Source organism: Oncorhynchus mykiss, chromosome 1 (assembly GCF_013265735.2).
Source record: "Oncorhynchus mykiss isolate Arlee chromosome 1, USDA_OmykA_1.1, whole genome shotgun sequence".
Taxonomy (NCBI): Eukaryota; Metazoa; Chordata; class Actinopteri; order Salmoniformes; family Salmonidae; genus Oncorhynchus; species Oncorhynchus mykiss.
Window position 1 is genome coordinate 26,940,708 of NC_048565.1, and position 27,399 is coordinate 26,968,106.

General features: G+C 41.4%; 1 protein-coding gene across 1 annotated transcript; it reads left to right on the forward strand.

Annotated features, from left to right (window-relative positions):
• Window positions 1–3,515: 3,515 nt before the first annotated feature.
• Window positions 3,516–10,385, forward strand: LOC110520069 (cerebellin-1). The gene is made up of 3 exons (XM_021597084.2): window positions 3,516–4,297; window positions 5,010–5,129; window positions 8,643–10,385. The coding sequence occupies exons 1-3, from the start codon at window positions 4,046–4,048 to the stop codon at window positions 8,838–8,840; spliced, it is 570 nt and encodes a 189-aa protein (XP_021452759.1). The 5' UTR covers window positions 3,516–4,045; the 3' UTR covers window positions 8,841–10,385.
• Window positions 10,386–27,399: the final 17,014 nt, after the last annotated feature.

The following is a 27,399-nucleotide window of genomic DNA, read 5'->3' on the forward strand; positions in this document are numbered from 1 at the left end:
CTTAAGGGGGCTGAATAATTTTGCACGCCCAATTTTTCAGTTTTTGATTTGTTAAAAAAGTTTGAAATATCCAACAAATGTCGTTCCACTTCATCATTGTGTCCCACTTGTTGTTGATTCTTCACAAAAAAATACAGTTTTATATCTTTATGTTTCAAGCCTGAAATGTGGCAAAAGGTCGCAAAGTTCAAGGGGGCCGAATACTTTCGCAAGGCACTGTTGGTGGGGTTTAGCCATAATAATTCTGACTTTGTGCAAAATAAAACAAAATCTCTGCTTTTGAATTAATATTTTGCTTGCCGCAATGATATTCTGCTTTCTCAAAGTCACAATGCAACTCTAGTTTAATCTGCATGCCCCTGCTGCCTGTGTGCTTGCAGGACCCATCCTCTGCTCGCTCGGCAACATTCTGCGCTCCCGACTGGTCTGTGCACTCATGGTACTCATCCTCTGCTTGCGGGAACCATCCTCTGCGATCTTGACTCAGTGTTTGCTTGCTCAATGATGTTTCATCTTGATCGACAGCGCCATCTCATACGCTGATTTGATGCCATACACCTTGGTGGTACATGCACTTTCTCACTGTCTCACTGTCTCACTGCGTGTGTGTGTGTGTGTGTGTGTGTGTGTGTGTGTGCGTGCGTGCGTGCGTGCGTGCGTATTATGGAAAACTGCAGTCTGTAAAAGAGCTTCTTTGTGTGGGTGGGTCTAGTTTTGCAGGAAACAGTGCATGAGATTTCTCTGGTGAAATGTTCCTGATCAAATCAAATCCAATTTATTTATATAGCCCTTCTTACATCAGCTAATATATCAAAGTGCTGTACAGAAACTGAGCCTAAAACCCCAAACAGCAAGCAATGCAGGTGTAGAAGCACAGGGGCTAGGAAAGGCCAAAACCTAGGAAGAAACCTAGAGAGGAACCAGGATATGCGGGGTGGCCATTCCTCTTTTGGCTGTGCCAGGTGGAGATTATAACAGAACATGGCCAAGATGTCCAAATGTTCATAAATTACCAGCATGGTCAAATAATAATAATCACAGTAGTTGTCGAGGGTGCAACAAGTCAGCACCTCAGAAGTAAATGTCAGTTGGCTTTTCATAGCCGATCATTGAGAGGATTTCTACCGCTCCTGCTGTCTCTAGAGAGTTGAAAACAGCAGGTCTGGGGCAGGTAGCACGTCCGGTGAACAGGTCAGGGTTCCATAGCCGCAGGCAGAACAGTTGAAACTGGAGCAGCAGCACGGCCAGGTGGACTGGGGACAGCAAGGAGTCATCGTGCCAGGTAGCCCTGAGGCATTGTCCTAGGGCTCAGGTCCTCCGAGACAGAGAAAGAAAGAAAGAAAGAAAGAAAGAAAGAAAGAAAGAAAGAAAGAAAGAAAGAAAGAAAGAAAGAAAGAAAGAAAGAAAAGGAGAGAATTAGAGAGAGCATACTTAAATTCACACAGGATAAGACAGGAGAAATACTACAGATATAACAGACTGACCCTAGCCCCCCGACACATAAAATACTTATCACTTTCCCTGAGTCTTCCTACCTTCTCCACCTGACCTCCATACCTTTATGCATCCCCAAAGGAGGAAAGGGACAATTATCCTCTCACAAGATTGCAGAACTTCAAACTAACACGTGATAAGGGGATGGGATGTTGGGAAAAAAAGAGCTTTGGGAGAGGTTTCCATTCAGGGTATGTGTGTTCACTTTGACATGCCTTGCTTGTTAGTTCAATAGAACTGCTGGAGGTTTTGAAACTCCTACTTGTGCTTTTACTGAAGCAGAGTCCTGTGGCAACAGAATCTTGTCTCAAATCAAATAAAATCTAATTGTTTTAGTCACATGTGCCGAATACAACACAGTGACATTACAGTGAAATGCTTACTTACGAGCCCCCAACCAACAGTGCCGTTTCAAAAAATACGGACAAGAATAAGAGATAAAAGTAACAAGTAATTAAAGAGCAGCAGTAAAAAATAACAATGTATACAGGGGAGTGCCGGTAATGAGTCAATGTGCTAGTTGAGGTAGTATGTACATGTAGGTAGAGTTAATTAAAGTGACTATGCATAGATTACATCAGAGAGTGGCAGTGGGGTGGAGGGGGGGGGGGGGGGGGGGGGGGGTGCAAATAGTCTGGATATTAATTTGACTAGATGTTCAGGAGTCTTATGGCTTGGGGTAGGAACTGTTTAGAAGCCTCTTGGACCTAGACTTGGCGCTCCGATACCGCTTTCCGTGTGGTAACAGTGAGAACAGTCTATGAATAAGGTGGCTGGAGTCTTTGACAATTTTTAGGGCCTTCCTCTGACACCGCCTGGTATAGAAGTCCTGAATGGCAGGAAGCTTGGCCCCAGTGACGTACTGGGCCATTCGCATTACCCTCAGTAGTGCCTTGCGGTCAGAGGCCGAGCAGTTGCCATACCAGGCAGTGTTGGTGCGATGGTGCAGCATCTCATCTAAGTGATACTTATTGCATTGTAGGCTGACTTGCACAATGTTTTCGTTTGCTTGTCATGACAGGAGCTGTCCTTTTTTCTGGTGCTGAAAAGCATTCACTGGTGCCTTTGAGAGTGCCATTCAACTTTCAGTCATTCGTCTCAGAACACTATATAAACTTTCGTTAAAATTGTGTTTGATATCATCATGTTATATTAGTCGCTTTACTTATGTAGTAAATAAATGTTAGTTGTTGTTATTTCACTCATTTTTTCTTCGTGTGGTTTTGTTTGTCTCTCCACCTCAAAGGAACAAAGTGATCTAATTTATTAAATATCATGTAGCCATTGCGCTGGCGCAGACAGAGCGAGCCTAGTCAAATGCGACTTGGACAGGGCCCTCCGCAGGCAACGATAGCCTTCATAACATTACATACACAGAACAGAAAGATGCCAGGCTGATTCCGTAATCATGTTTAAACTGCAGGCGAAGACTCATGTGAAACAATACAATAAGCCAAGTCATCTTCCCTGGTTTAACATTCGCTTTTCCCTTGTACCCCCATGAGAGGTAGAGAAAAATATAAAATAGTTTATTTCCCCTATGAGTTTTATCTACAGCTGTGTTTATATTTTTATATTGTCCCTCAATCGTTCTCATAATCAATGCAATACTCCTTCTGTCGTTGACGAGTCGTACAATTTCTTGATCAATATAGCATTTCAGAACGTCCTCTCTTATCTCTCTTCATGCATGATCGATATCCCTAAACAAAATACTCAGGCTTTCACGTGAGGGTAAGAAACTTGCATTGCGCCTCTGCCGTGGTTCTTTGAATCCAGATGTTCGATTTTCGTCCTGTTATTATTCCTTCTTCATTGGCAATTCTTCACAGCGTCCAAAATCTAAGTAATGCTGATAAAATAATTGGTGGTCCGTGTAGGTTCTCCTCTCGAACATTGGGGCGTCATCCGCGCCGGTGTCTACTCGAGCCGAGTCCACCTGTAAAACACCTCCGGAGCGTGAAAACTACTCTGCCACGGTCACATGGTGGGGAGGCAGCCTCGAGTGCGACGATTGGAAATCTGGAGATACGTTCATCTGTGATTGGGGCCCGGAGGGAGGAGTCTGCTGAAAAGGAGCGGGCGGGAGCATAGCGCGTCCGAGCCTTTGTGTTTCAGCTCTAATATCTCACATATCAATAATTCAACGCGCAAGAAGAAGACCCCGCGCTATGTATTCATCTGCGCTTCAACTCGACAAGGGCCTCGTACCGCTCTCGACTGGTTATTCGATTACGGAGTGACAAGAAGGCGCGGGGAGGCTTGAGCCGAGAGGGGGGAAAAAAGTTAACAGTGGGAACGACTGTGTAAAGGGGGACTCTTCATTAAAAAATAAAAAATAAACAGGTAAACCAAATCTGTCTTTGACCTTTTCCAATACTTAGAGAAACACACAAGAGGTTTAATTCAAGAAGCGAAAAGGATTTGGTCATTTTAATTGGCTGAATTTTGCGGAAGAGAAGAAGTACTATATTATCTATCGGATAAATCAGAAAAGTATCCCTTTATTTGTGCGGGATACAGCAACGAAGTGCATAGGGAAATTGCCGTAATGTTGACGCTCCTACTGGGTGCAGTGTGGCTAGTGACTCTAGTGAACGCTCAAAACGAGACGGAACCCATCGTACTCGAGGGGAAATGTCTGGTTGTTTGCGATTCCAACCCAACTTCGGATCCCACCGGGACTGCGCTCGGGATATCGGTGCGCTCCGGGAGCGCCAAAGTGGCTTTTTCCGCGGTGAGAAACACAAACCACGAGCCCTCGGAGATGAGTAACCGGACTATGGTCATCTACTTTGACCAGGTAACTTTCACTGAACTGTCTGTCTGCTATATCATACTGTATCTGTACCTTGGTCATGGAGAGCGAGTGTCTGGAGGGGATTGGATGACTGTTGTAAATCTATTAAAAAAAAAGCTCACTGGCTATTCTATTCGTGAGGTGGAGAATGGAGGCTCGCTGTTTTAGATATATATATATATATATATATATATATATATATATATATATATATATATATATATATATATATTAGATGTATAGATAAAGACAGTTGAAAGTAGTAAGCCTTTGAATATTTAAGTTCATTTTGATGATATGAAATGAAGTCTGACATCTCTCCAAATAATGTAATACCATGTCATGAGGGTGAAGTATTAATCCATGCTACTCCATATCTCAAAAGGTTAATCGCCGCCAAATGGCTATTCAATTAAATTAAATGTTTCTGCTTGGGCGGATTTGGATCTCACAAAATGAGTCATTTGAGCCTCAAAACTTAATCGATGGATTAATTCCAAAAATGATTAACTTGGTTTCTGTAATTGTTTTAATTTGAAACTAACAAAGTTATAGTCAAATGCCATCTGAGCTACAACATATCAGGCTGCATTCCGTGATTTCCTTTTAATTTTGTAATTGAAAGACATTATAAAGCATTTATACTATGACAACGACGAGTGTCTTTGATGTTGTTGTGTCTTTTCCCTTTTTACATTCTTTCTCTCTTCCCCAGATACTTGTAAACGTTGGTAAGAATTTCGACGAGGAAAGGAGCAATTTCATCGCCCCGCGCAAAGGGATTTACAGTTTTAATTTCCACGTGGTGAAAGTGTATAATCGCCAAACGATCCAGGTCAGTCCACTGTAAGCCTACAAATAATGAATACTTTATTTAATATGTGCGTGCGTGTGTGTGTGCGTCACGCACGCACACCCGCTGGTAGACCTCATAAAAGTTGAATACACTAGCACATTCAAAAACGATTCCCCTATAAATATTTTGTAGATTTGTGAGATGTCATTCCCCAGAGAAAATGGTAGTTTGCAGATGAAAGTCAGCCACTGCATCATAATTAATCGATAAACGTATGGAGCCATTTTGGCGCAGGAACAGCCAGTTAGCCAGTACAGTAGCTGCGGGTGCGGTTTCTGGACCTTGGACAGCGGCAGCGTAGAACTCCCTCTGTCCTGCTGCGTGACTTGGCGTCTGCATTTGACAGCAGGTGAAAAGTCTAAACAGGTCCAAATAGACCAAACCCAAACAGTTTCACATACACATAAACATATTTTGCCGCGCAAATCCATCGAGCAGCGACTCACAACTCATGTTCCCCATGCAAGAACTACAAATGGAGAAGCCTAATCCTTTGGTGCGCTAAATAAGCGAATACACTTGATCAGATGTAACCCTCTTTAAATAACATTTAACACAGACAACGTGGCTTTTAAAACCAGCCCCTCTTAATTAGATTGCATATTTCACTAATTAAACCCTGGTCTAATTATGCAGTGAAATCCACAGGGCTACAGTATTACATTCTCATATTCATCTCATATTGGAAGCTAAATTAATTAATTGAACACAAACCAGGCAAGCAAAAAGAAAAGGAAAAGCCCTGTAAAACCATATTCATCCATTATGTCATCGAGTCCAACTAACCATAAACAGAGGTACAAATTACAGACACCTGACTCATGCAACTAACTACAGTACACTAAAACATTTTTCACTGTTCATTATTTTGTCACAAAAGATATAATGACTTTAAGATAACAAATGTAGCATCCTCCATATATCTGGAAATCAAATAACAAAAAGGAGACGATTCACAGCGCAGTTCACTAGTCCAACAGCCACAACTGCTGTGTTAAAAACTCACACTGTTTGATTGCCTTAGAACCGTTTGTCATGTGGATACAGAGGGAGGGAAGAAGAGAGGGAGGGAAGACGAGAGGGAGGGAAGAAGAGAGGGAGGGAAGAAGAGAGAGAGAGAGAGAGAGAGAGAAAAATATATTTACATTGGTTGAGATAGAGATTGAAAATGTTCCAGTTTCTTTCTAGAAGGATGTGGACACAGGAGTGTCTTACAACTCCAGTGTTTTGCTATTGAAGGGGGAATACAGGCATTACCATCTTGAAACATCCATAAATATCTCACCTCCTCATAAGCATACACCATGGTCATTGAGTGTTACATATGAGCCCCAACTACAAAGTACTAAACCCTGAAAAAATCTATTACCCAACTAATCAATAACAGTAGTTTAGTATGAGTCCCTATACTAGTGATGGAATTTCAGGATTTGGGGCACTGGCCAGAGGGGCATGTAGACCACAGTTTTTACTAGCCTTGGTCCAAAATCTGTGCTAGTTGGGCACATTTTCTACTAGCCCAGTCTTAAAGGTACTTGGCTCGTGCTTGCAGACTTTAGCGGGCTAGCTTCATTTCATTTATGTAAGAGTAGGCAAACAGCCATTCAAACTGAGAGTGAGATATGAAGGCTACAGAACCTCACACTATACGGGATGGGGGCTCTTGAGACCATCCTCCACATGCATTAAAGGGAAATTTCACAATTCTTCAACTTCATATTAATAATCTCCAGCATGACCCCAACATCAACATCTGTGAAAATGGCACGTTTCTATGTTTTGTAGTAAAAAAAAAAGGCAGAAGAAGATAAGTGTTTCCATGACATCATCAACCAATTAGTAGACAGTTAGTAGGCAATTGGTAGGCAATGCCTACTCACAATTGGTCAAACTCACACGATGCACACCGATGATGTCATTGGAAACACTTATCTTCCTCAATCTTTTTTTACTACAAAACATAGAAACGTGCCATTTTCACAGATGTTGATGTTGGGGTGATGCTGGAGATTATTAATATGAAGTAGAAGTCTCCCTTTAAAAGAGAAGCTGATGTGAAGATTGCATAAGGTATTGAAATCATGTGAGCACATGAGTGTTTATTATGAGCCACCCTAACCGCTGTAAAAAAGATGTGCATTTCTTTAGCACTTTTCTCCAATAGTCTCCCTTATGCAACTTTGATCAAGTAAAAAAAAAAAACTTTTTGAAGTGCACCATACTTTTAAAGATGACTTCTCTAAAAAAAAATGACATTTCTAAATATATCCTTGCTGTCAACTGGCCAGTCATTGTGTTTCCCTTCACCGAGTAGAGAGAAAGTGGTCTGTTGTCACGTCACTGCTGTCATCTGTCTGTTTGGACAGGAAATTATGTGTCATGAGAGGACAATGTCTTCTTTTTCATTACAGCTAAGTGCTGCATTAAACTGTGGGCGGAAACACACTCACCAAATATATATCTAAACCTTCTCTCTCTGGGCTTAATTGGGTGCTTACGCGTTAATGAATTCAGCAGCTCAATGGAATGCTGACACCATGCACCAGCCATTATGCCATTTACACATTACACTGTAATTTGCAGTGGCTGGCGTGATTGAGTGGTGGTGTTTTTGGGGAAGGGGTGGTGATTATCAGACTCACAGAGAACACTGAACAGGGCTCAGTCAGGCTGTGAGTTGGTACACGTGGTCTGTGTTCCTCACCCTCTCACCCTTTTTCCTAGCTTCCCCCTCATTACTCTGCTGAGAACAGGACCATCCTGCCACTGTTCTGTCACTAGTTCATTAGTTCCATACATCACTGCCACAGAAGAGGGATTTCCCCCAGTTTGACCATCCAGCTGATCGAGGTTCCCTCTCCCCTTCTCAGTGTGGGTGGGATGGTGCTGGGTGGGAGCTGAATGAGTCTTCCCTGGGCCCTGGCTGGGTGGGAGTGATGAATGTAGAGGCTTGGGCTTCCTCCAGTCCACCTCCCTGCTCACTGTGGTTTCATTTAGCACACTGAACAGAGGCTGCTCTGTCCTGCCTCTCTTAGATGACATCTCTCTTGCTCTATCTCGCTCTATCTCGCTCTAAAACCTAGCACGTCTTAATCTTTCAGGCCTAAGATGAGTGTTTGGATCTCTTTAATGCACTCTTATTCATGATTTAGATGGTGTCTATTTGAATGTTAAGGGCATGTATCAGACAATGGGTGTTTTTACTCTTCTCTCTTAAACTCGGCACAAGGAGGGTGAACCGTGCATGAGTCTGAATGAGTGAAATTATGTAATGTTCATGTCTGTGTCCTCTGTGTTCTAGTATTGTGTGTGTGTGTGTGTGTGTGTGTGTGTGTGTGTGTGTGTGTGTGTGTGTGTGTGTGTGTGTGTGTGTGTGTGTGTGTGTGTGTGTGTGTGTGTGTGTGTGTGCGTGCGTGCGTGCGTGCGTGCGTGTGTGTGGAGCTGTGGGTGTATTTAACCATCTGTAACTGTAGTATATGTCCTCTCCTGTAGGTAAGCCTGATGCATAATGGATGGCCTGTGATCTCAGCCTTCGCTGGGGACCAGGATGTGACTCGCGAGGCTGCCAGTAACGGAGTGCTGATCCAAATGGAGAAGGGGGACCGAGCCTACCTCAAACTAGAGAGAGGAAACCTCATGGGGGGCTGGAAGTACTCCACATTCTCTGGGTTCCTGGTCTTCCCCATGTAGAAGAGAGGAGACTGGAGGGACTAATTCTTCTGAGCTCGGCTGCTTGGGAGACTGGAGACAGAGAGAGAGAGATGATGAAAGATATAGAAAGAGGGAGAAGAGGAGAGAAAAATATATGGGAGAGGAAGTTAAAGAGATGAGTAGGGTATAATTAGTTGGGCAGGCTCTCCAACACACTCACTCACTCCGCTGCCTGACTACAGCTCTGGACAGCCAAAACTTTTTTATCCTCAGAAATACTATCATTTAAAAACATTAAAGAGAGTAAAACCTAGAGGCCAAGTCCACCCCTTCCCCCGCTTCATCTCTTTCTGCATCTGCTTTGAGGAATGTGTCTATATTACCTACAGTGTCAGAGAGCTGCATCGACCATATTTCCACATTCTGTATGTCCATCCATCCCCATCCATTTTCTGTGACTCCATTTTTATTTGTTTTATGTCTGTGTACAATACATTTTCTACATCCCATCCACTTCTGTCATTTCAAGTCCAGACAGATACAGTACTGTACCATCAAGTCCTCATCACTCCCCACCCCATTTATTTATGTTTATTGATCCCCTGTTCAATATTCCTTCTCTCCTTTACTCCTCTCATGTTCTTTTATCCTCCCCTCTGCTGCTCTTCTTTCTAGCCTTCTCCACCCAGTAAGGATTGGTTTGTCATGATTGCTTTGTCATGATTGGATGATTGCTGAAACTCTAAAGACTCTTGCTGTATACTGGACATATATAAAATCTGAAAGTTTCTATATGATATAATATGTGATTAACAGAATCTGGTTGAATATCTGTGTTTCCGTATTTTAATGTTAAAACGTAGTGATTGTGTGTGGATTATGAGGCTGCCCTTAACTACTGATGCTTCTTGTTCTTGTTTCGGTCGAAATGTGGCTAAACTGAAACTATACCAGAAAAACTATAAAGGAATTTTATTCTGATTATTAACTGTAAAATACATGTGGATATTTAGAAGAGACATATCCTCCCTTTTATTTACCAATCAATCAATTTATCTATTGTTTTTTATTTGCATTTATCCAATAAAATATACGTGGTACTTTTATTTTTCTTAAACCTAATCCGAAACTCTCGATTAATTTGCTGAAACCTAGTTGGCATAACATATATGACCGTCTCTCTATCCATCTTCCAATGAATTCCAAAAATTTGGCTGGAGTAAGTGATGATCAAGATCTAATGTGTGTGCGTGCTCTTGAGAACCAAAGAACCACGTTGATGTTCTTTATGTGTGTATGGCGGTGTGTGTTGTTCCCAGTGACGTGCTGCCTGCCTGGCCCAAGATCCGTTGTAGAGAGAGAGATTCAGTCTGATGATTGGGGGCTTCCACCACTCTTCTCTTACTGCTGCTCACTCTCAAGACTTTAATGAGCTCCTGGGGGGAAAATTAGTGCTGGTATAATAAGCTCTACTGCTTTATTCAAAGATCATGTTGTGTTCATTTCTCCCATTTTCTCTTTTGCTCTCTTCATTCCCCTTTTCTCACACTTTCTACTTCCTAATGATAAACATTTAAAGAGAAGGGAATGGAATCTTGTCCATGTGGTTTGTTTTATGTCTTAATGATTACATAATCTTGTTTATCTAGGTATTTATGGGTAACCTTTTATTGTGACCTTTAAAAAAAATCTTTATCACCTATTAGTTTATGAATTTAGCTTGTGCGTACAGGGCTTTTGTTGCTGGGCGGTCAATCCAAGGTCTACTTCCTCTAACATAATTTGATTGAGGGAGATGGACTGAAATGAAATTGTCTACAGCATGTCACAGCCTAGCAAGCAGGGTGGTGGGGAGACAGCCAGGCTGGCACCCACCCTACCTCACCCTCTGCCCTCCCTCATCCTTTATCTCAATGTCAGGGAAACAGCTGACAGGGAAAATGAGGCCCATGTATGGAAATGTACCCAGATTTCCTGCTGGCCTCCACACTTTTCACGTAGTAATCTCATATCACAAGACAGGGGCAATGGAAGAAGAGATTCCGCCCTGCTTCATACACCCTACTCACCACATGACACTTACCCCCTCTCACCATGAGCCAGTTCACCCTTTTGCTTTCATATGTTTCACACGTGTATGTATGTATAGGCCTACCGTATGTGCTGTGCATTGTAAAAAATATATATATTTCATGGTGCAAAGTGGGTGAGGAAAGATTGTCATCAGAGATCTAGAATAGAGTGATCCATGGAGCGAGCTGAGAGGAGGGGAGGGGTGCATAACCTTTGGCTGTTTGGAAAGTTGATATTATTCTGACATGACTGACTGAATGTGCCATATGCACTGATTTTACTAGGCTGGTGGAGCGAGATGAACTGAGCAATGAGAGATAGGGTTAGAAAACTAGCTTCATTCGTTTACACGTAACTTATTCATTGCTTCATGTATAAATATTTCAGTGGATGTTCTGATTCTGTAACATGTAGTTTCAGTGTTGGCAGTGAAGCGTCAAAGAGGGCAGAAAAAGAGTGGAGAGTGGCAACCAGAGTGGCAGCCGTATCTAGTGGTAATAGTCTGGGAAGTGTGGTGGTAGTAGTCTGGGAAGTGTGGTGGTAGTAGTCTGGGCAGTGTGGTGGTAGTAGTCTGGGCAGTGTGGTGGTAGTAGTCTGGGCAGTGTGGTGGTAGTAGTCTGGGCAGTGTGGTGGTAGTAGTCTGGGCAGTGTGGTGGTAGTAGTCTGGGAAGTGTGGTGGTAGTAGTCTGGGCAGTGTGGTGGTAGTAGTCTGGGCAGTGTGGTGGTAGTAGTCTGGGCAGTGTGGTGGTAGTAGTCTGGGCAGTGTGGTGGTAGTAGTCTGGGCAGTGTGGTGGTAGTAGTCTGGGCAGGGAGGGAGGGAGATGCTCCTTTTCTGTTCGACCTACCATGGAACAGGTGGGGCTCACAGGGATAAAGTGATATGACATTTTTGTGTGGCAGAGACATTTGTGTGGTGTAAACTACATTTGTAGAGGTTAAGGAGATGCTTGTGATGGAGCTGTTGGTAAGGCCTGTAGTGGAGGTTAGGTCTACCAGAACTAGGGAAAGATCCTGTCCAGGTGCTGAATTACATTTTAAATTTTGTATAATATGTGTATTTACTCCTCCCACTCACTCTCTGTGTGTGTGTGTGTGTGTGTGTGTGTGTGTGTGTGTGTGTGTGTGTGTGTGTGTGTGTGTGTGTGTGTGTGTGTGTGTGTGTGTGTGTGTGTGTGTGTGTGTGTGTGTGTGTGTGTGTGTGTGTGTGTGTGTGTGTGTGTGTGAGGGTCAGTGATAGAGTAGCCAAGGTGCTGTCTGAGGATATGGGCTAATGATTATTTATCGTTTCGCATACACCAGCAGATGGGCACATTCCCGGTCCATTGACTGGAGTGATTCATGCGATCCATCTTTTCTGCTCTTGCAAAGTTCGAACGCGGCCCTAGAACGACGTCGGGGAAGAGCAGAGCCTTAAAGTAACAGGGATAGAACAGCCATACCGTAGCTCTCCTGTCCGTAGCTCTCGTCATTTGGAGAGCTACCGTATGGCCGTTCAGCTAATGATCAATAGATGGGATAGGCCTACATACACGTCTACACACACGCAAATGCACTATTGTACACACATACACACTCACTACCTCATTTTACTACTACCTCAATTTGAGCTTTTATTTTTCGATGACAGCACTTCTTATGCAATATTATAACAAGCCATATAGATTTACAAATATGTTTAAAGAACACTTACATATGTGCGTTATTAGCCTACTTTGCCTATAATGCAAAACACTATATTCCAATACTGGCATTGAAAGGTGGATCATATTCAAAGATATTGATGGTTTGAGTCCAAGGAAAATCCGGCATGGGAAGGTATCCACATAGACGTGACCTCCAGAACACTCTGATCAGGCTTCAGACAGTGTAGACTACAGTAGGTTATTTCAAACTCCACTCATAATTGCTGAGCCATGAATCGACACCCGACATGCCATGTCATATTGTGGCTAATTGGCAAAAACACACTGTTGCTGTACACGCAAATAAAAGCACTGTTAAAGGAGAGGAAATACAATTACTGGAGAAACATGTCAGGCTCATTTTAGTGTAGTCTACATAAGTGGCTCCGTGCATTGAATATGAATTGCATTGAGTAATTGTAAATACTGGTATAGAGGAATGTTTTCTCTAGAGAGCTGCACTTTGGTCCCAGCTCCCTGAAGGATTAGGCACGAAGAAATGTTGCTCTAGAGTATGTTGAGTTAATAGCAGAGACACTGAAATCACATTTGAAGTAATAGTTGTATAAAATATGGCCACTTGCAAAGTTATACATAGGCCGAGCTATTATATTGCTGTCATAGTAGGCCACACTAAGATACAGACCAGGGCTATGTGAGTTATGGTTTGAATCTTGATTCATAATGTGAATCTAATAAATGATCACATGAAAGGTTTGCAGCTCATCCAATTAATTTGATAAATACATTTTGTGGAATATAATCGAGAGGCAGTGGACTAACAAATAGTCTACTTAAAATGAATAGCCTAATATGATACTCTACAGGCCTACTAACAACTACATGAATCTATTCATTTTGCAGGTCCAAAATCCACAACTGATCGATTAAATTGATTAGAGGGAATACGACAAGCAGTTGTTTAGAGGGCATATCAGTCTTCCCCAAAAATCCTTCCCCCAAATTGCTCAGTGAGCACATCAATAGAGTTTCCCTCTCCTCTCACAATCCTAGCACGCTGAGGGGAGGCGCAGTCACTCTCCCGGTCCATCATAGCCAATTTTACACTAAATTAGTCTCCAAGCAAACTCAATAAAGACAGACTAGAGTTGGCAACCCGTGTGAGTGTAAACATGATTGTTTCTAGGAAGTGGCTTCAAATTTGGGGACAGTGACAAGCAATTATAGGCCAAGTTAACAGTGTAATTCTTCAAATGCTGTGGTTAAAAGATAGACGGAGAGCAAGTGCCGTCATTAAAAGGGAAAGTGGCGAGACACCACAGATTGAATCTTAATTGCCGTATGCGGGACCATATTAAGGATGTTTACTTTTACTGTGATGCTCGGGCGAGATGGGAGTAATTATACCGGTTCTGAAATTAAGTTAACAGCCCGCTGGATTTGATCTGTTTACTGCTGTAGGGATTGTTATTCGGGATTGTAGGGATTGTGAGCGTATGGTCGTGGTTTTGACACCACTCTCAATTTTCTGAGGTTATTTGAAAACCTAACCGGCAGAGACAATTACGCACGCTTTCGGCACTCAGACAAGATTGTTTTGAACGTGCCCATGATTGTTCCGTTTTCCATATTTACCTTATCAAATCCGTACACTATAGTATGGTGGGGTTCATGTAGATGTATCTTTTCTGGCTTTTACACAGGTTCATTGGTAAATACATGCGTATTATCCTACGCATCGATTCGTTGGAACTACGCGTAACAACGAGATGTTAATCGCCTGCCACGTCCCGCATTGGTAAACACTCTTAATTCGCAGAATCAACTAAATTAGATTATCTTCTAAATGTATTCGTTTCACTGTGGCTTTTTAATATACCGTGCTCTATGTGGAGAATAACGGCTGATACATAGAAGACCGGACCGCCAGGTAACACGTTTTGATTTTGTGATAAACCACGCTGTTTCGTGCGTAAAGGGTGCTGTCGGAATTATGGAATCTGCTTCAGGGCGCAGTGCCAAATACAGTTATGACATGATTAACCTATTGTCATCCATGTAGCATTATAGTTGTGTTTTTAAAAAAAAATCGTAATAGACCCTCTTCTTTGAATGGTGGAGATGGAGTGTCTCGCCCCGGTTCAGGTGGCCTTTAGCCCATTCTCTTGCGCACGTACTTCTGATCAAATTCCAAATGATTGCTTCTTTATTTCTATTTTTCCTTATTCCAGGCCCCTATCATCACAATCACGACGCCAGTGCTACAGAAAATAATGAAAACTCCGCTGAGATCAGGTAAAATGATGAAAACATTGGGAGGAAGAGACGCTTGAGGGGATTCCCATCACTTCTCAACTTGGCAGTGTGTCACCTGTGTCTCGAGACACGTTGTTGCCTTTATTTATAAGAAAGGACACCATTTCGGTTTCACTACTCCTACTGCACCTGTTCATGTCGCTTACCAGCTTTATAACAACGGTTTAGGCCTAAGTGTAGCCTAGTTCATCTATGCTAACTGGAAACCAAACACGATCACAATCGAGGCGATGCATAACAAGCATCATCAAAGAAGGATAAACTTGCTTTCTTGTGAGCCTCGGCACTAAAATAATGTGCCCCAGGCGTGCCTTTCCTCGGGGAAATAAAGCGGCAAACCACGGGGATTATTAACATGATTTACAAAATGATCGAACACAACACTATAAACTGCTAGAAAACCTGGAGAATCGATGTTTCTGTGGACTGTCTCCTGATAAGTTTCGATGTATTTCCTCTCATTTCTTCCCGAGAAGTATAGGCTGTGGATCCAGCGTAAATATGGTGGTCATTTTGGAATAGATGGTGTTAATTTGTACCCAAAAATCTTATTTTAGTTTAACAATAAGCAGTGTAACAGGTGTTACTGATATGTGACAAGCTCGCCACAGAACACTCCTTCCTACCGATGAGTCCAGATCAGGAAGAGACTAATTGTGTTCCTTTTCTCACATTACTCCGTCACAAACGTATAGCATCACAGCCATTACCAAAAAATGTGGGATTTACAGATGTCACCAACTTCTCGAATGTTCTTGCTTCTTGTGTTGGTCTCTTCCATTTAAATGGTGTTTTCCAATTGCCTAGTGATAGAACATGAGACAGCTGCAGTCCACTGCCTGCCCTGTGGTGCTGAACGTTAGGTCTCGGGAAATCCTTACTGGGCTTATGTCAATGGTATTGAAATCTCAGACCGCCTCTTTACATTGGGCCTTCTGTGTGTGTTTGTGTGTGTGAGTGAGTGTGTGTGTGCGTGCGTGTGCGTGAGAGCATGGGTGTGCATGTAAATATGTGAAAGAGTGTGAGAGCACATTTGCTGAGTGGTTCAGTAATTTGGAGGAATAGGGTTATTTTAAATGAAGCTAAACACATAGACCATTATAATATTACATGTATTGCCCTGCGATTCCTCCTAGAGCTCTTAAGGAGCTGTAAAACTGTCTCTGCGCCTCAATTTGTCATTGCTATAAAGGCCTGCAAATCTATAAGTCATAAAATATGGATAGAGGTAAATAGATGAGCATCTGCACACAGAACAGAGAGCAATGATATGACTTATTATGACTGAATATGTAGTCTTTATATAATGACTATGAAGACATAGAGAGAAAGTGTGGGTGGGTGGGGAGGAAAGGATTCAGATGTGGCTTAGTTGACTGTTTGGAATCTTTGCTATTGTTTTTTTTATCACTATGTTTCCATCCTCATACAGCCCTGTGACAAATTGATTAATAAGATAATCAGAAATTAATATATTTCCGACAGATGGTCATTAGGAGTAATATTCAAAATGATAACACATTATAATCCTCTACTTTTTCTAACATTTAATCAAGCTCTACATCCATAATGCTTATTCCGTGGCCATAATTCATTATCAGAATTGCATGTCAAATTCCTTATAATGTATTATTATCATCAGACAAAGATCATCTGCCATTTAGAGTTTAGAAAAATTGTCACATATGAAGACGTAACATATTGTATTATGATTTCATTATTAAACATCAAAAGGGCTCAAAATGCTTACACCAATTATAATCTATTATAACTGTGGCTTTAATAAAGAGTTACCCAATCTACAATATCATATACGTTTAACATATGAATAATGCTGGTTAAACTATGTTTCATACTGTTTAAGGTCTTGACCATGTTTTCAGTGATAAGAGGGGCTCTCACCCCATGAATAAAGTTATCACATGCTGTGAATGAACTTCTACAGAACGGTATGTGCAGATTGAAGAAGCTTCAGTTTCTATGGATGTGTCCTTGAGGCAGAGTCGTAGACAAAGTCATCACTAGATGGTGTGCCTACTGGAGTGGCTGACTCCCTCCCACGGCAGGGAGGAGAGGATGGTCATGTATAGCAGCACGTTTCTGAACACACTGACCCTGCTCCCCATCACCCCTCACACACGCAGCCCATCTAAGAAGAGAGACAGCACCATTGAAGATGATGAAAACTCACCATCTGACATTTAGTAACCTTTCAATAAAGAGAAATGGAGATGTAAGAGTGAGGGAGTAGAAAGGATAGAGAGAAACAGAGGGGAGGGGAAGGGGAGATCTGTATGTGGCATTCTTATTTCCTCTCTCCTGGCCGGCCTTGTTTCCGCCCCTCTCCTTGGTGGTGGACTATAGAAAGGAAGCCATTCAACGCATTCGGTGTGTGTGTCTGTGTGAGTGTGTGTGTTCATCTTGACACATACAATAAAATATCATTCATTTTAGCAGAGTTACAGTCACTTCAGCAGTTTACTGTCATTTCAGCAGAATTTACATTAATTTCAGAAGAGTGTACAGTAATTTCAGCAGTTTACTGTCATTTCAGCAGAGTTTACAGTCATTTCAGCAGTTTGCAGTTCACATTATTCTCTCTCCAAACTATTTAGAATCACATCACATGGAGATGCCTAATAAAGTGATCTGAAATTAAAGTAAAATGTTTGTCTTTTTTTCTCTTCCACAGTGGCTGATGATCATATTGTCTTTTTGCTAGAGTGTGTGTAGTGATGTGCTGCATGCTGATTACTGATGTTTCACTTTAGAGACCAGCTCGTTAATACTTGTGCCAGCACACAGTTGATCAGCTGAGGGGGTAGGGAGGAGAGAGAGAGAGAGGGAGGGAGGTTAGAGAGAGTGGGTCTGTGTACATAAGCGAGAGGAGGATGGATAGAGAGATATCCTAGATTGATCATTTATTACTTTTCATGTATGTATATTTGCATGCATAACATGATTCCAAATGACCCTAGTATACACATAACATGAGTAATTTGGCTTGGACTTTCAGGTACACCAAGGTACACCGAAAATATCATCAAGGACAACAACCACCTGAGCCACTGCCTGTTCACCCCGCTATCATCCAGAAGGCGAGGTCAGTACAGGCTCATCAAAGCTGGGACCGAGAGACTGAAAAACAGCTTCTATCTCAAGGCCATCGACTGTTAAATAGCCATCACTAACATAGAGTGGCTGCTGCCAACATACAGACCCAAATCTCTGGCCACTTTAATACATTTAATAAATGTCCCTTTAAATAACGACACTTTAATAATGTCTACATATCCTACATTACTCATATGTATGTACTGTATTCTATACCATCTACTGCATCTTGCCTATGCCGCACGACCATCGCTCATCCCTATATTTATATGTACATATTCTTATTCATCCCTTTACATTTGTGCGTATAAGGTAGTTGTTGTTAATTTTTTAGATTACATGTTAGATGTTACTGCACTGTCGGAACTAGAAGCACAACCATTTCGTTACACTCGCAGTAGCATCTGCAAACCATGTGTTTGTGACCAATAAAATTTTATTTGATTTGAAATGTAGGCTATTTCTACATTTGTCAGTCTATGTCAGTGGAGGCTCCTCGGAGGAGGAAGTGGAAGACCATCCTCTTCAGTGAATTTCATAAAACTTTAAATGTTAAAACATTTAAAAAAGTTATCCTTTTAAGATAAAACAATACTAAATATAACCACGTCACCAAATAACTGATTAAAACACTATTTTGCAAAGAAGGTCTACAGTACCCACTCTGTAGGGTAGTACCATTGTGTAGCCAGATGACAACTAGCTTCTGTCCTCCTCTGGGTACATTGACTTCAATACAAAACCTTGGAGGCTCATTGTTCTCACCCCCTTCCATAGACTTACGCAGTAATAATGACAACTTCCGGAGGATGTCCTCCAGGCTATCAGAGCTCTTGCAGCATGAACTGACATGTTGTCCACCCAGTCAAATGATCAGAGAATTAATCTAGTACTGAAATCATAAACTACAGTTAGCTAACACTTTAGTGTATAAAATGTGATGAGTAGTTTTCTCAAAGAGAGATAAAGCCAATAGTTTAACAGTTTGAACAAATTAATTTCTTCCAACATGAAGGAGAAGCAAGAGAGAAATAGAGAGAAAGATTTCATAATTTTTCTCACTTTCAATTTCACTTACTTAGCTAGCAAATGCAGCTAGCTAGTTTAGCCTACTGAATCACCCTGCTCATACAGAGGGATGCTATGTTAGCTAGGTGACTATGAATTTCCAACACAACAGTGGTACTCTTCCAAGTCAAGGTAAGCTTTTGGTATTACTAATGTATTGCCACCAGGGCCCACTGGTGTAACTGCTTACTGACAGTACAGTAACGTTACTGCATGATTGTAACGGGTTTACTAACGCGTTAGTTCTATTACCTATGCTGAATATGACTTACTTTAGCTAATATGGTGTAGGTTGTGTGTTATCGGTTTGGCTTAGCAAGGTTTTTTTGCCTGGTCACGTACAGCTGATGTGTTGTACATTAATGTCCACAAGCGAAGGGAAGGAAGAGAAGGAATACAACATGGCTGTTATGAAAGTGAACTCTGTATACGCATAATCAGGGGTGTATTCATTTCTCCGAATCTGTTGAAAAACGTTTCTTACCCGGAAGCAAACATAACAAAACGGGGATAAACATAGCTGAATTTGTCCAATAGAAATTCTCGTTACCAACTGTTGGACTAATGATTACACCCTATATCAACTAGATGCAGGCAAGGGTGTGCAAGGAATTGTCTCTCGACCTGTGTGCACCTACGTTGTAAACCTTTATTCATAGGCTAGGTTGTTGCAACCTCATGATGGTAGAGAAAATTAGAGTATCATGTAGTAGCCTAACCTATCGTTGTTACGTTGAACTGGACGAATGAATATGAATGAAAGTAATCCAATATGCTATAATAGAAATAAGGCCATTGTCATGGGAAAAAATCATCCTCCTCATCTTAAACGGCACTGACCACCACTGTTCTATGTAGTTTATTTCCACATCTTTATATTCTTGCCTGCTGCCTTGAAGCGAGAGAGAAAGAAATAAAAAAATGCTTTTAGTCTCAATCCCTATGCTGACACTTGAAGTGGTTGTGTTGGATATCTCAGTGACTACACCCTCAACTGTGAGTTTACAACTAACAACCCAAACTAGCCTTGCTGAAATGTCCTGCATTGCCCTGTTGTTGTCTGTGACCCTGCAGACTCTGTGGGCTATGCCTGGGGAGAGGGCCTGAGAGATGCTATGTCACCGACTGCTGACCCCAGATTAGTGCAGCTGTGGGGCCAGATAAAGCCCACCTGCAGAGGGATGAATGGGAGCCAGATAGAGGAGAGGAGATGGTTGAGAGGTGGACTGGGAGGATCCAGCTGGGACTTACACTTAAACACTCAAACCATAGGGCAGGCAGGAAAGATACTACCACTTAGCTGTCATCCTAGCCCTCCATTTTCCCCCCTGACACGTTTCATGGTCTTTTCCTAGGGCTCGATTCAATCAGATCCGCTTTAGCCAACATCCTCATAGCGGTTGTTTTGGTGGTGTCGAAGGTGGAACTGGATTAGCACTGTCAAATCCAAATGGGTCCCGGCATTACACCTAAAGCAGACATTGCCATTGGCTGCACGGAGTCGCGTTAACAGAAATCCCATGCAGCCTTGTTTACAAATTCGAACACTGCAATGTGAGATGTAATCTATAGCCCGTTTAGGATAATAGAAATCCTCAACATTCTGTTGAATGATTTTTCAATTTGAACATAATTATTTCTATATTGCCTGCCCTTTCTCTTTCTGAACATCTAACTCGATTGGCCTGGGTGTGGTTTCGTGACAATGCAGCTGCTCACCTCTTTGACGGCTCGCCTCTGACACTGCCATCACAGGTTAGCCCTTGATCTGATTTAATACAGGCCCTTGTACCTTTTTATCTCAATATAATCCCATCTCTCAAATAAAAAAACTAAACTCCCAACAGCCATACCTTTATGAAACAGTTCAAAAACAACGTTTTTTTCTTATGAACTGAGAGAAAGATATGTCAGACTATAGGGTGAAATATGCATGAGTGTGTCACTTTTTGATAGATGGCTATGTACACAATCAAAATCAGTCGACCCCTACTCAAGTGCTGTTTATTTCAATGAATTAAGGTCTTATGTACATTGTACATTTTTATGATGAAGCAACCCACTGGGCAGAGATGTCAATTCAACATCCATTCCATTTTGGTTCAACGTAATTTCATTGAAATTACATAGAAACAACGTTGATTCAACCAGTGTGTGCCCAGTGTGAAGTGGATAATTTATTATGCAGTGCATGCTAATACCCCTAAAACAACATCAAGCTGTTACTTTTGCTAAAGCGTGACTTTAAGTTGTAGTAGGACACTTAAGTAGATGAACTGAGACTCTATTTTCTCATTAGAAATACATTAGTGTCCCAACTCACCTGACACTTGTTTTGAAATCACCAATAAGGCTTTGTAGTGGCTTATACTGTAGATAACAGACGTTGTGTTTTTACAGTGTGGTGTCAATGACTTTATACCACTCTCTCCATGCTATTGGGAAATGTATTTGGGGACATTCCAAGCTCTTTGTGAAAATCTAACTAAAGGAGTCTGCACAGCTTTTACCTGATCTGGAAAGACGTCTATTATCTACCAGCTCTCACTGTCTCGCGTCAGAATTAGACGTTCATCCATGTTTCTACCAGCTCTCACTGTCTCGCGTCAGAATTAGACGTTCATCCATGTTTCTACCAGCTCTCACTGTCTCGCGTCAGAATTAGACGTTCATCCATGTTTCTACCAGCTCTCACTGTCTCGCGTCAGAATTAGACGTTCATCCATGTTTCTACCAGCTCTCACTGTCTCGCGTCAGAATTAGACGTTCATCCATGTTTCTACCAGCTCTCACTGTCTCGCGTCAGAATTAGACGTTCATCCATGTTTCTACCAGCTCTCACTGTCTCGCGTCAGAATTAGACGTTCATCCATGTTTCTACCAGCTCTCACTGTCTCGCGTCAGAATTAGACGTTCATCCATGTTTCTACCAGCTCTCACTGTCTCGCGTCAGAATTAGACGTTCATCCATGTTTCTACCAGCTCTCACTGTCTCGCGTCAGAATTAGACGTTCATCCATGTTTCTACCAGCTCTCACTGTCTCGCGTCAGAATTAGACGTTCATCCATGTTTCTCAAAGTTGTTTGAAGTTGTTCCAAATGTAAAATCCCAAAGTGTTTAAGGTTAAGTTTAGATAATACATTTCAAGGATACAGTTAATTTCAGGCATTAACTCCAAATTCTTAAGAAATTAGGCATTAACTCCGAATGGTTAAGGTAAGGGTTAAGGGCTTAAAATAGGCTTAAAATAAAAATATCAAAAACAACTTTCTATCGCTGAATTGGAACTTGTAACCTTTAGAATCAGAGGCAGATGCTTACGCCCATCTACCATCCCCGTCCACAATAAGCCTACCAAAACAGTGCTCACTGATGCCCCTAGTAGCTGGTTTCCACGTCATCTCCTGACGTCCTCAGACGGATGGATTTCCAATACTGACTTGTATCACGGGTGACCTGGCTGCTATTCCTAAATTCTGTCCCCTTTTATACATTGTGCCTCTTTTTCCTATCTTCCGTTTCAACATATAATACCATTCAAAAGTTTGGGGTTACTTAGAAATGTCCTTGTTTTTTTCCGTTTAAATAAACTCAACTTGATCAGAAATACAGTGTAGACATGGTTAATGTTGTAAATGACTATTGTAGCTGGAAACTACTGATTTTTAATGGAATATCTACATAGGCGTACAGAGGCCCATTATCAGCAACCATCACTCCTGTATTCCAATGGCACGTTGTGTTAGCTAATCCAAGTTCATCATTTTAAAAGCTAATTGATCATTAGGAAACCCTTTTTCAATTTTGTTAGCACAGCTGAAAACTGGTTTCCTGATTAAAGAAGCAATAAAACTGGCCTTCTTTAGACTAGTTGAGTATCTGGATCATCAGCATTTGTGGGTTCGATTAAAGGCTCAAAATGGCCAAAAACATAAACATAAACCTTAAACTCGTCAGGCTATTCTTGTTCCGAGAAATTCATGTGAGAAATTGCCAAGAAACTGAAGATCAAGGACAATGCTGTGTAATACTCCCTTCACAGAACAGTGTAAACTGGCTCTAACCAGAATGGGAAAAGGAGTGGGAGGCCCCGGTGCACAACTGAGCAAGAGGACAAGTAAATTAGAGTGTTTAGATACAGGTGTGCCTATGTAGATATTCCATAAAAACATTTCAGCTACAATAGTCATTTACAACATTAACAATGTCTACACTGTATTTCTGATCAATATGATGTAATTTTAATGGACAAAAAATGTGCTTTTCTTTCAAAAACAAGGACATTTCTAAGTGATCCCAAACAAATATGTTGTTCTGCCCCTGAGCAAGGCAGTTAACCACTGTTCCACGGGCGCCGAAGACGTGGATGTCGATTAAGGCAGCCCCCGCACCTCTCTGATTCAGAGGGGTTGGGTTAAATGCGGAAGACACATTTCAGTTGAAGGCATTCAGTTGTACAACTGACTAGGTATCCCCCTTTCCCTTTCCCTTTTAACATGTATGTATTTTAAAATGCATTCAAATTGATTAAAGGACCCTGTATGAATCTGATTTTCATAAAATATCAAATCTGTATACAAGAATTGTATTTCAAAACACTTTTAATACCTATTCATTTTAACACCAACAGCTAGATTGTTCAATTATAATTGACAGAATGACAGCCTAACCATTCTAGCGCAAGGTATACAGTGGTTTTCTTGATTTTCAGCAGGTCACACCTAAGAAACCTGACCACACACACTACAGTGATGTCCCACCAACCTTTTTTTTTCATCCACAGAACACATGCAGCCACACTATTAGCATTTGTTGTTATTGTTTTACACAATTACCATAGTTCAGTACCCTCAAACACAAATGTTATACTACACCTGATGTCCTACTAATGCTGACTTCACCCTATTGAAAATAAATACATTGGGAATCGAGATCTATTCTGCTCTAGGGGTACATATTCATTATTAACATATTCATTTTAAGAGAGGAATGCATTTTTTTCTCTCCAGAAGTATATTTCTCACTGTGTTGAGATGGTGTTGGGTAAATAACCTGTTTTAAAAGTGACAGCAACCGTGAGTTACAATATGGAGGCCTATCTGGAAATTGAGGAAAAGGGTGATGATAGTTCAAGTATTTGCAAATATTTGTTTGATATAAATCTGTAATAATAGACAATGTATCTACACGCTGAATGTTTAAACAAGCATTAGCTGCACTCCTCTGGTTGTTTTTTTAATAATACTTTTTAATGAGCTTGTCTCTCAGCTATTCCCTTTTGGAAGCAGCTCAATTAATGGCTCGTTCCATATCTCCACATCTCGAGGACTGAATCCCCCCCTGGGTCTGCCTCCCTACCACCCAGCCCAAAGACTTCCCTCTGAGTCAAAGAGGGATATTTTGTTGATTTTCAAATTAATTCCAGCCTTTTGTGGAGTCTCCCAGTTGCATCTGTACTAGTAGAGAAAGAGATTTAAAAGCACTATAAACATCCTTCTCTGCTAGCTGTAGTGATGTGCTGAGAGACCAGACAGACACACTCTTGAGGTTTGATCTGATCATTCACCAGAAACCAGGCTGCCAGCCAGGACCTACTATAAATAATATAAATACTGGGTAAGGTCACAGTCTGTGAGTGTGTATGTGTGTGTGTGTGTGTGTTAGTGTCTGTGTGCATGTGTGTAATGCATTTATTTGATGATAAACTACAGTGTTTAAAAAGAGGGTAATGAAAATACCTATGGATCACGTTGTGACATTTTGTCCCAGATTACCTTTTGAATGTTACTATTCCTTGTGTCATCTGTTTATTGATCAAACACATGGCTCTCTCTTTCATCAAGTGTCTGGATGGGGCCAACTCAATCAGCTCCTGATATTTGTCCTGCCTCATCTCTGTGCCCAGGGTCATGGCTGGACTTCATTGCCAGGAATGAGCTCAGAGACAGAGGGACCCCGCTGAACACAGTGTGTCAGTTTACAAAACAGCATGGCGTAAAATTGGACACCCTTGTAAAACATTCATCCCCACAGCTAGAGAGCATGTTATTTTCTGGCTATACATCATCCTATAATTGTATACATTCAGAGTGTTGGCTTATGCAGGTCTTATGCAGCAAGTATCTGTACGTCAGATCCATGTGAGGAATACTCTCCCCAGCAGGTAGTCATGTCAGAATAAACAGACACTATCTGGGTCTGGCTCTCTGTGAGGACGAGTGGTCCCTGAGCCATTCAGCACACTGCACGCCGCACCACTGTGGGATAACACCAGTAGTGTGTGTGCCCCTCCTCTCTTTCCCTCTCCACCTGCATTGCAGCAAAAGGTGCATCCAGCACACAGTATCTGCTGTAAGCCCACCATACACTGCAATGCATGGCATAATGCAACAGCTAAAAACAACACACAAACAGCACATAGTAAAGGTCACAACCAGTATAACAGAGAATCATTGGAACTGTAAATCATACATATTTATACAGAATCATTTAAATAATAATCTGAGTATAGCTCCATTTAGGGCCAATATTTGTTTTGTCCCTTTAACCTTGTTATTTCCTTTTTTCCAGCCTCAATCTCTAACTCCAGTGGTCTCTTGTCGTCTCCCTCTACATGTACTGTATGTACCTATACTTTATATCTCTCCTGCATCTCCATGGTACAAACCACTGCCAGTAGAGCAGGAGGGAACCCATGCATCTACTGTACAAAACCACTGCATGATATATATTTAAGTATGGAAACAGGATCCAGGATGCCAGGGTGATCTGAGCTGCAGACATGGCTTTCCCCAGTCTACTGCTGAGCCAGTGATAACAGCAGGAGATAGCAGGGCCCATCACAGATTACAGGCAGGTGAGAGAGGGTCCTTTGTGTGCTGTCTCTAGTTCCGTTTCTATAGGAGAGATAACAGGCTCCAAACAGCCCGGTGATATACTGCCCCCTAGCCTGGGGCAGGACACATACTGAATGGATACTGTACAATGAAACAAATGAAAGCTGCATCCTCTGATACCCTCAATTCCACAAGATTCCGTGAAACAACCTCTTGTGTGTCTTATAGTGTAGTGGCTCAGAGGTATAGATTATTTGAGGAAAGGTTGCCTTCATCTACAGTAGAACCTTGAGGGACCTTGTCTGTTCTGTCCCTAATCCATAGATCATACAATAACTCAATTCAATCTATTGAACCACCCAACACCAACCATATTATATAATTTAGTGACTGACAGCATTGAGGTGATAATCCTTTTTATTTGTTAGAAGGTAACAACAAAAGGTACTGTCATGTACTTGATCAAAGGTAATGTCAGTAGTTCAAGGCATGATGCCATGACAATGACAAATTGGTTGTTCTTTCAGATAGGCCAGTCACCTTTATATCAGTTTGTTACATCAAGTTGCAAGGAATTGCATTATTTTGAAGTGAAACGTTTTAGCTTTTGTGATTACAATAGTTGTTATTAGTGAGCGTCTCCATGCCCCATGCAGATATCTTTCAAGGCTCCTCGTTTGAGTGCACTGTTAGCAGTTTTTGTCATTTTATCACTGACATGCTGTATTTATCAACAGTATGACACTGTATAAACTGAATATAGTATATTACCGTAGAATGCACAGTAAAATACTGTACATTTGTTTTAAAGCCCACTGTAAGACCTTTCTGTAAAACACTGTAGAATGCACAGTAAAATACCATGAATGTGTTTTACATGATTAATTATGGTGCATTGTGGGAAAATGTTATGGGCGGGGATTTACTCTAATTCAGAATACAGTACCATATTTTTTAAGCGTGTGTGGTGTTGTTGTTTCTAACTCATTAACATGTTCGAGACAAGTCTTGCAAGAGGCTATATTTGTTGCACTCATTAGTGAAGAGTGTTGTACCAATTTGAGTGCTATGTGGTTGTAGTTCCATAACAACTACATTTATATAGGGGACAGTTCATCATGGCAGCAAGTCTCAAAACTTTCATGCTTGATTGGCTAGCCCTGTCCTTTTGATCTGTTTTGTTCTGTAGTCAGTCTAGAAGCCCTTGTTAAGTGCAAGTGATATAAAACCCCAAAAATCAGATGGTATGCTGTAATATATAATTAAATATTAATTACAAAAATTGCTGAGCTTAGTTTCAATACAATTCACCAATCCAGTACTGTATTGCTGTTTTGCTATATATTTACTGCAGCATAATGTAAATCACGGTGCATTGTTGAGAAATATAGTGGGAGGAGAAAGAAGTGCTGTCTCATTAACATATTTTAAGGTGTGCTTTGTAAGTGTCTATATTTGTGGCACCCATTAATGAGAGTCCTGCACCAATTTAAGTGATATATGGTAGTCGTTCTCAAACGATTAAATGTATATAGGGGACAGAACAG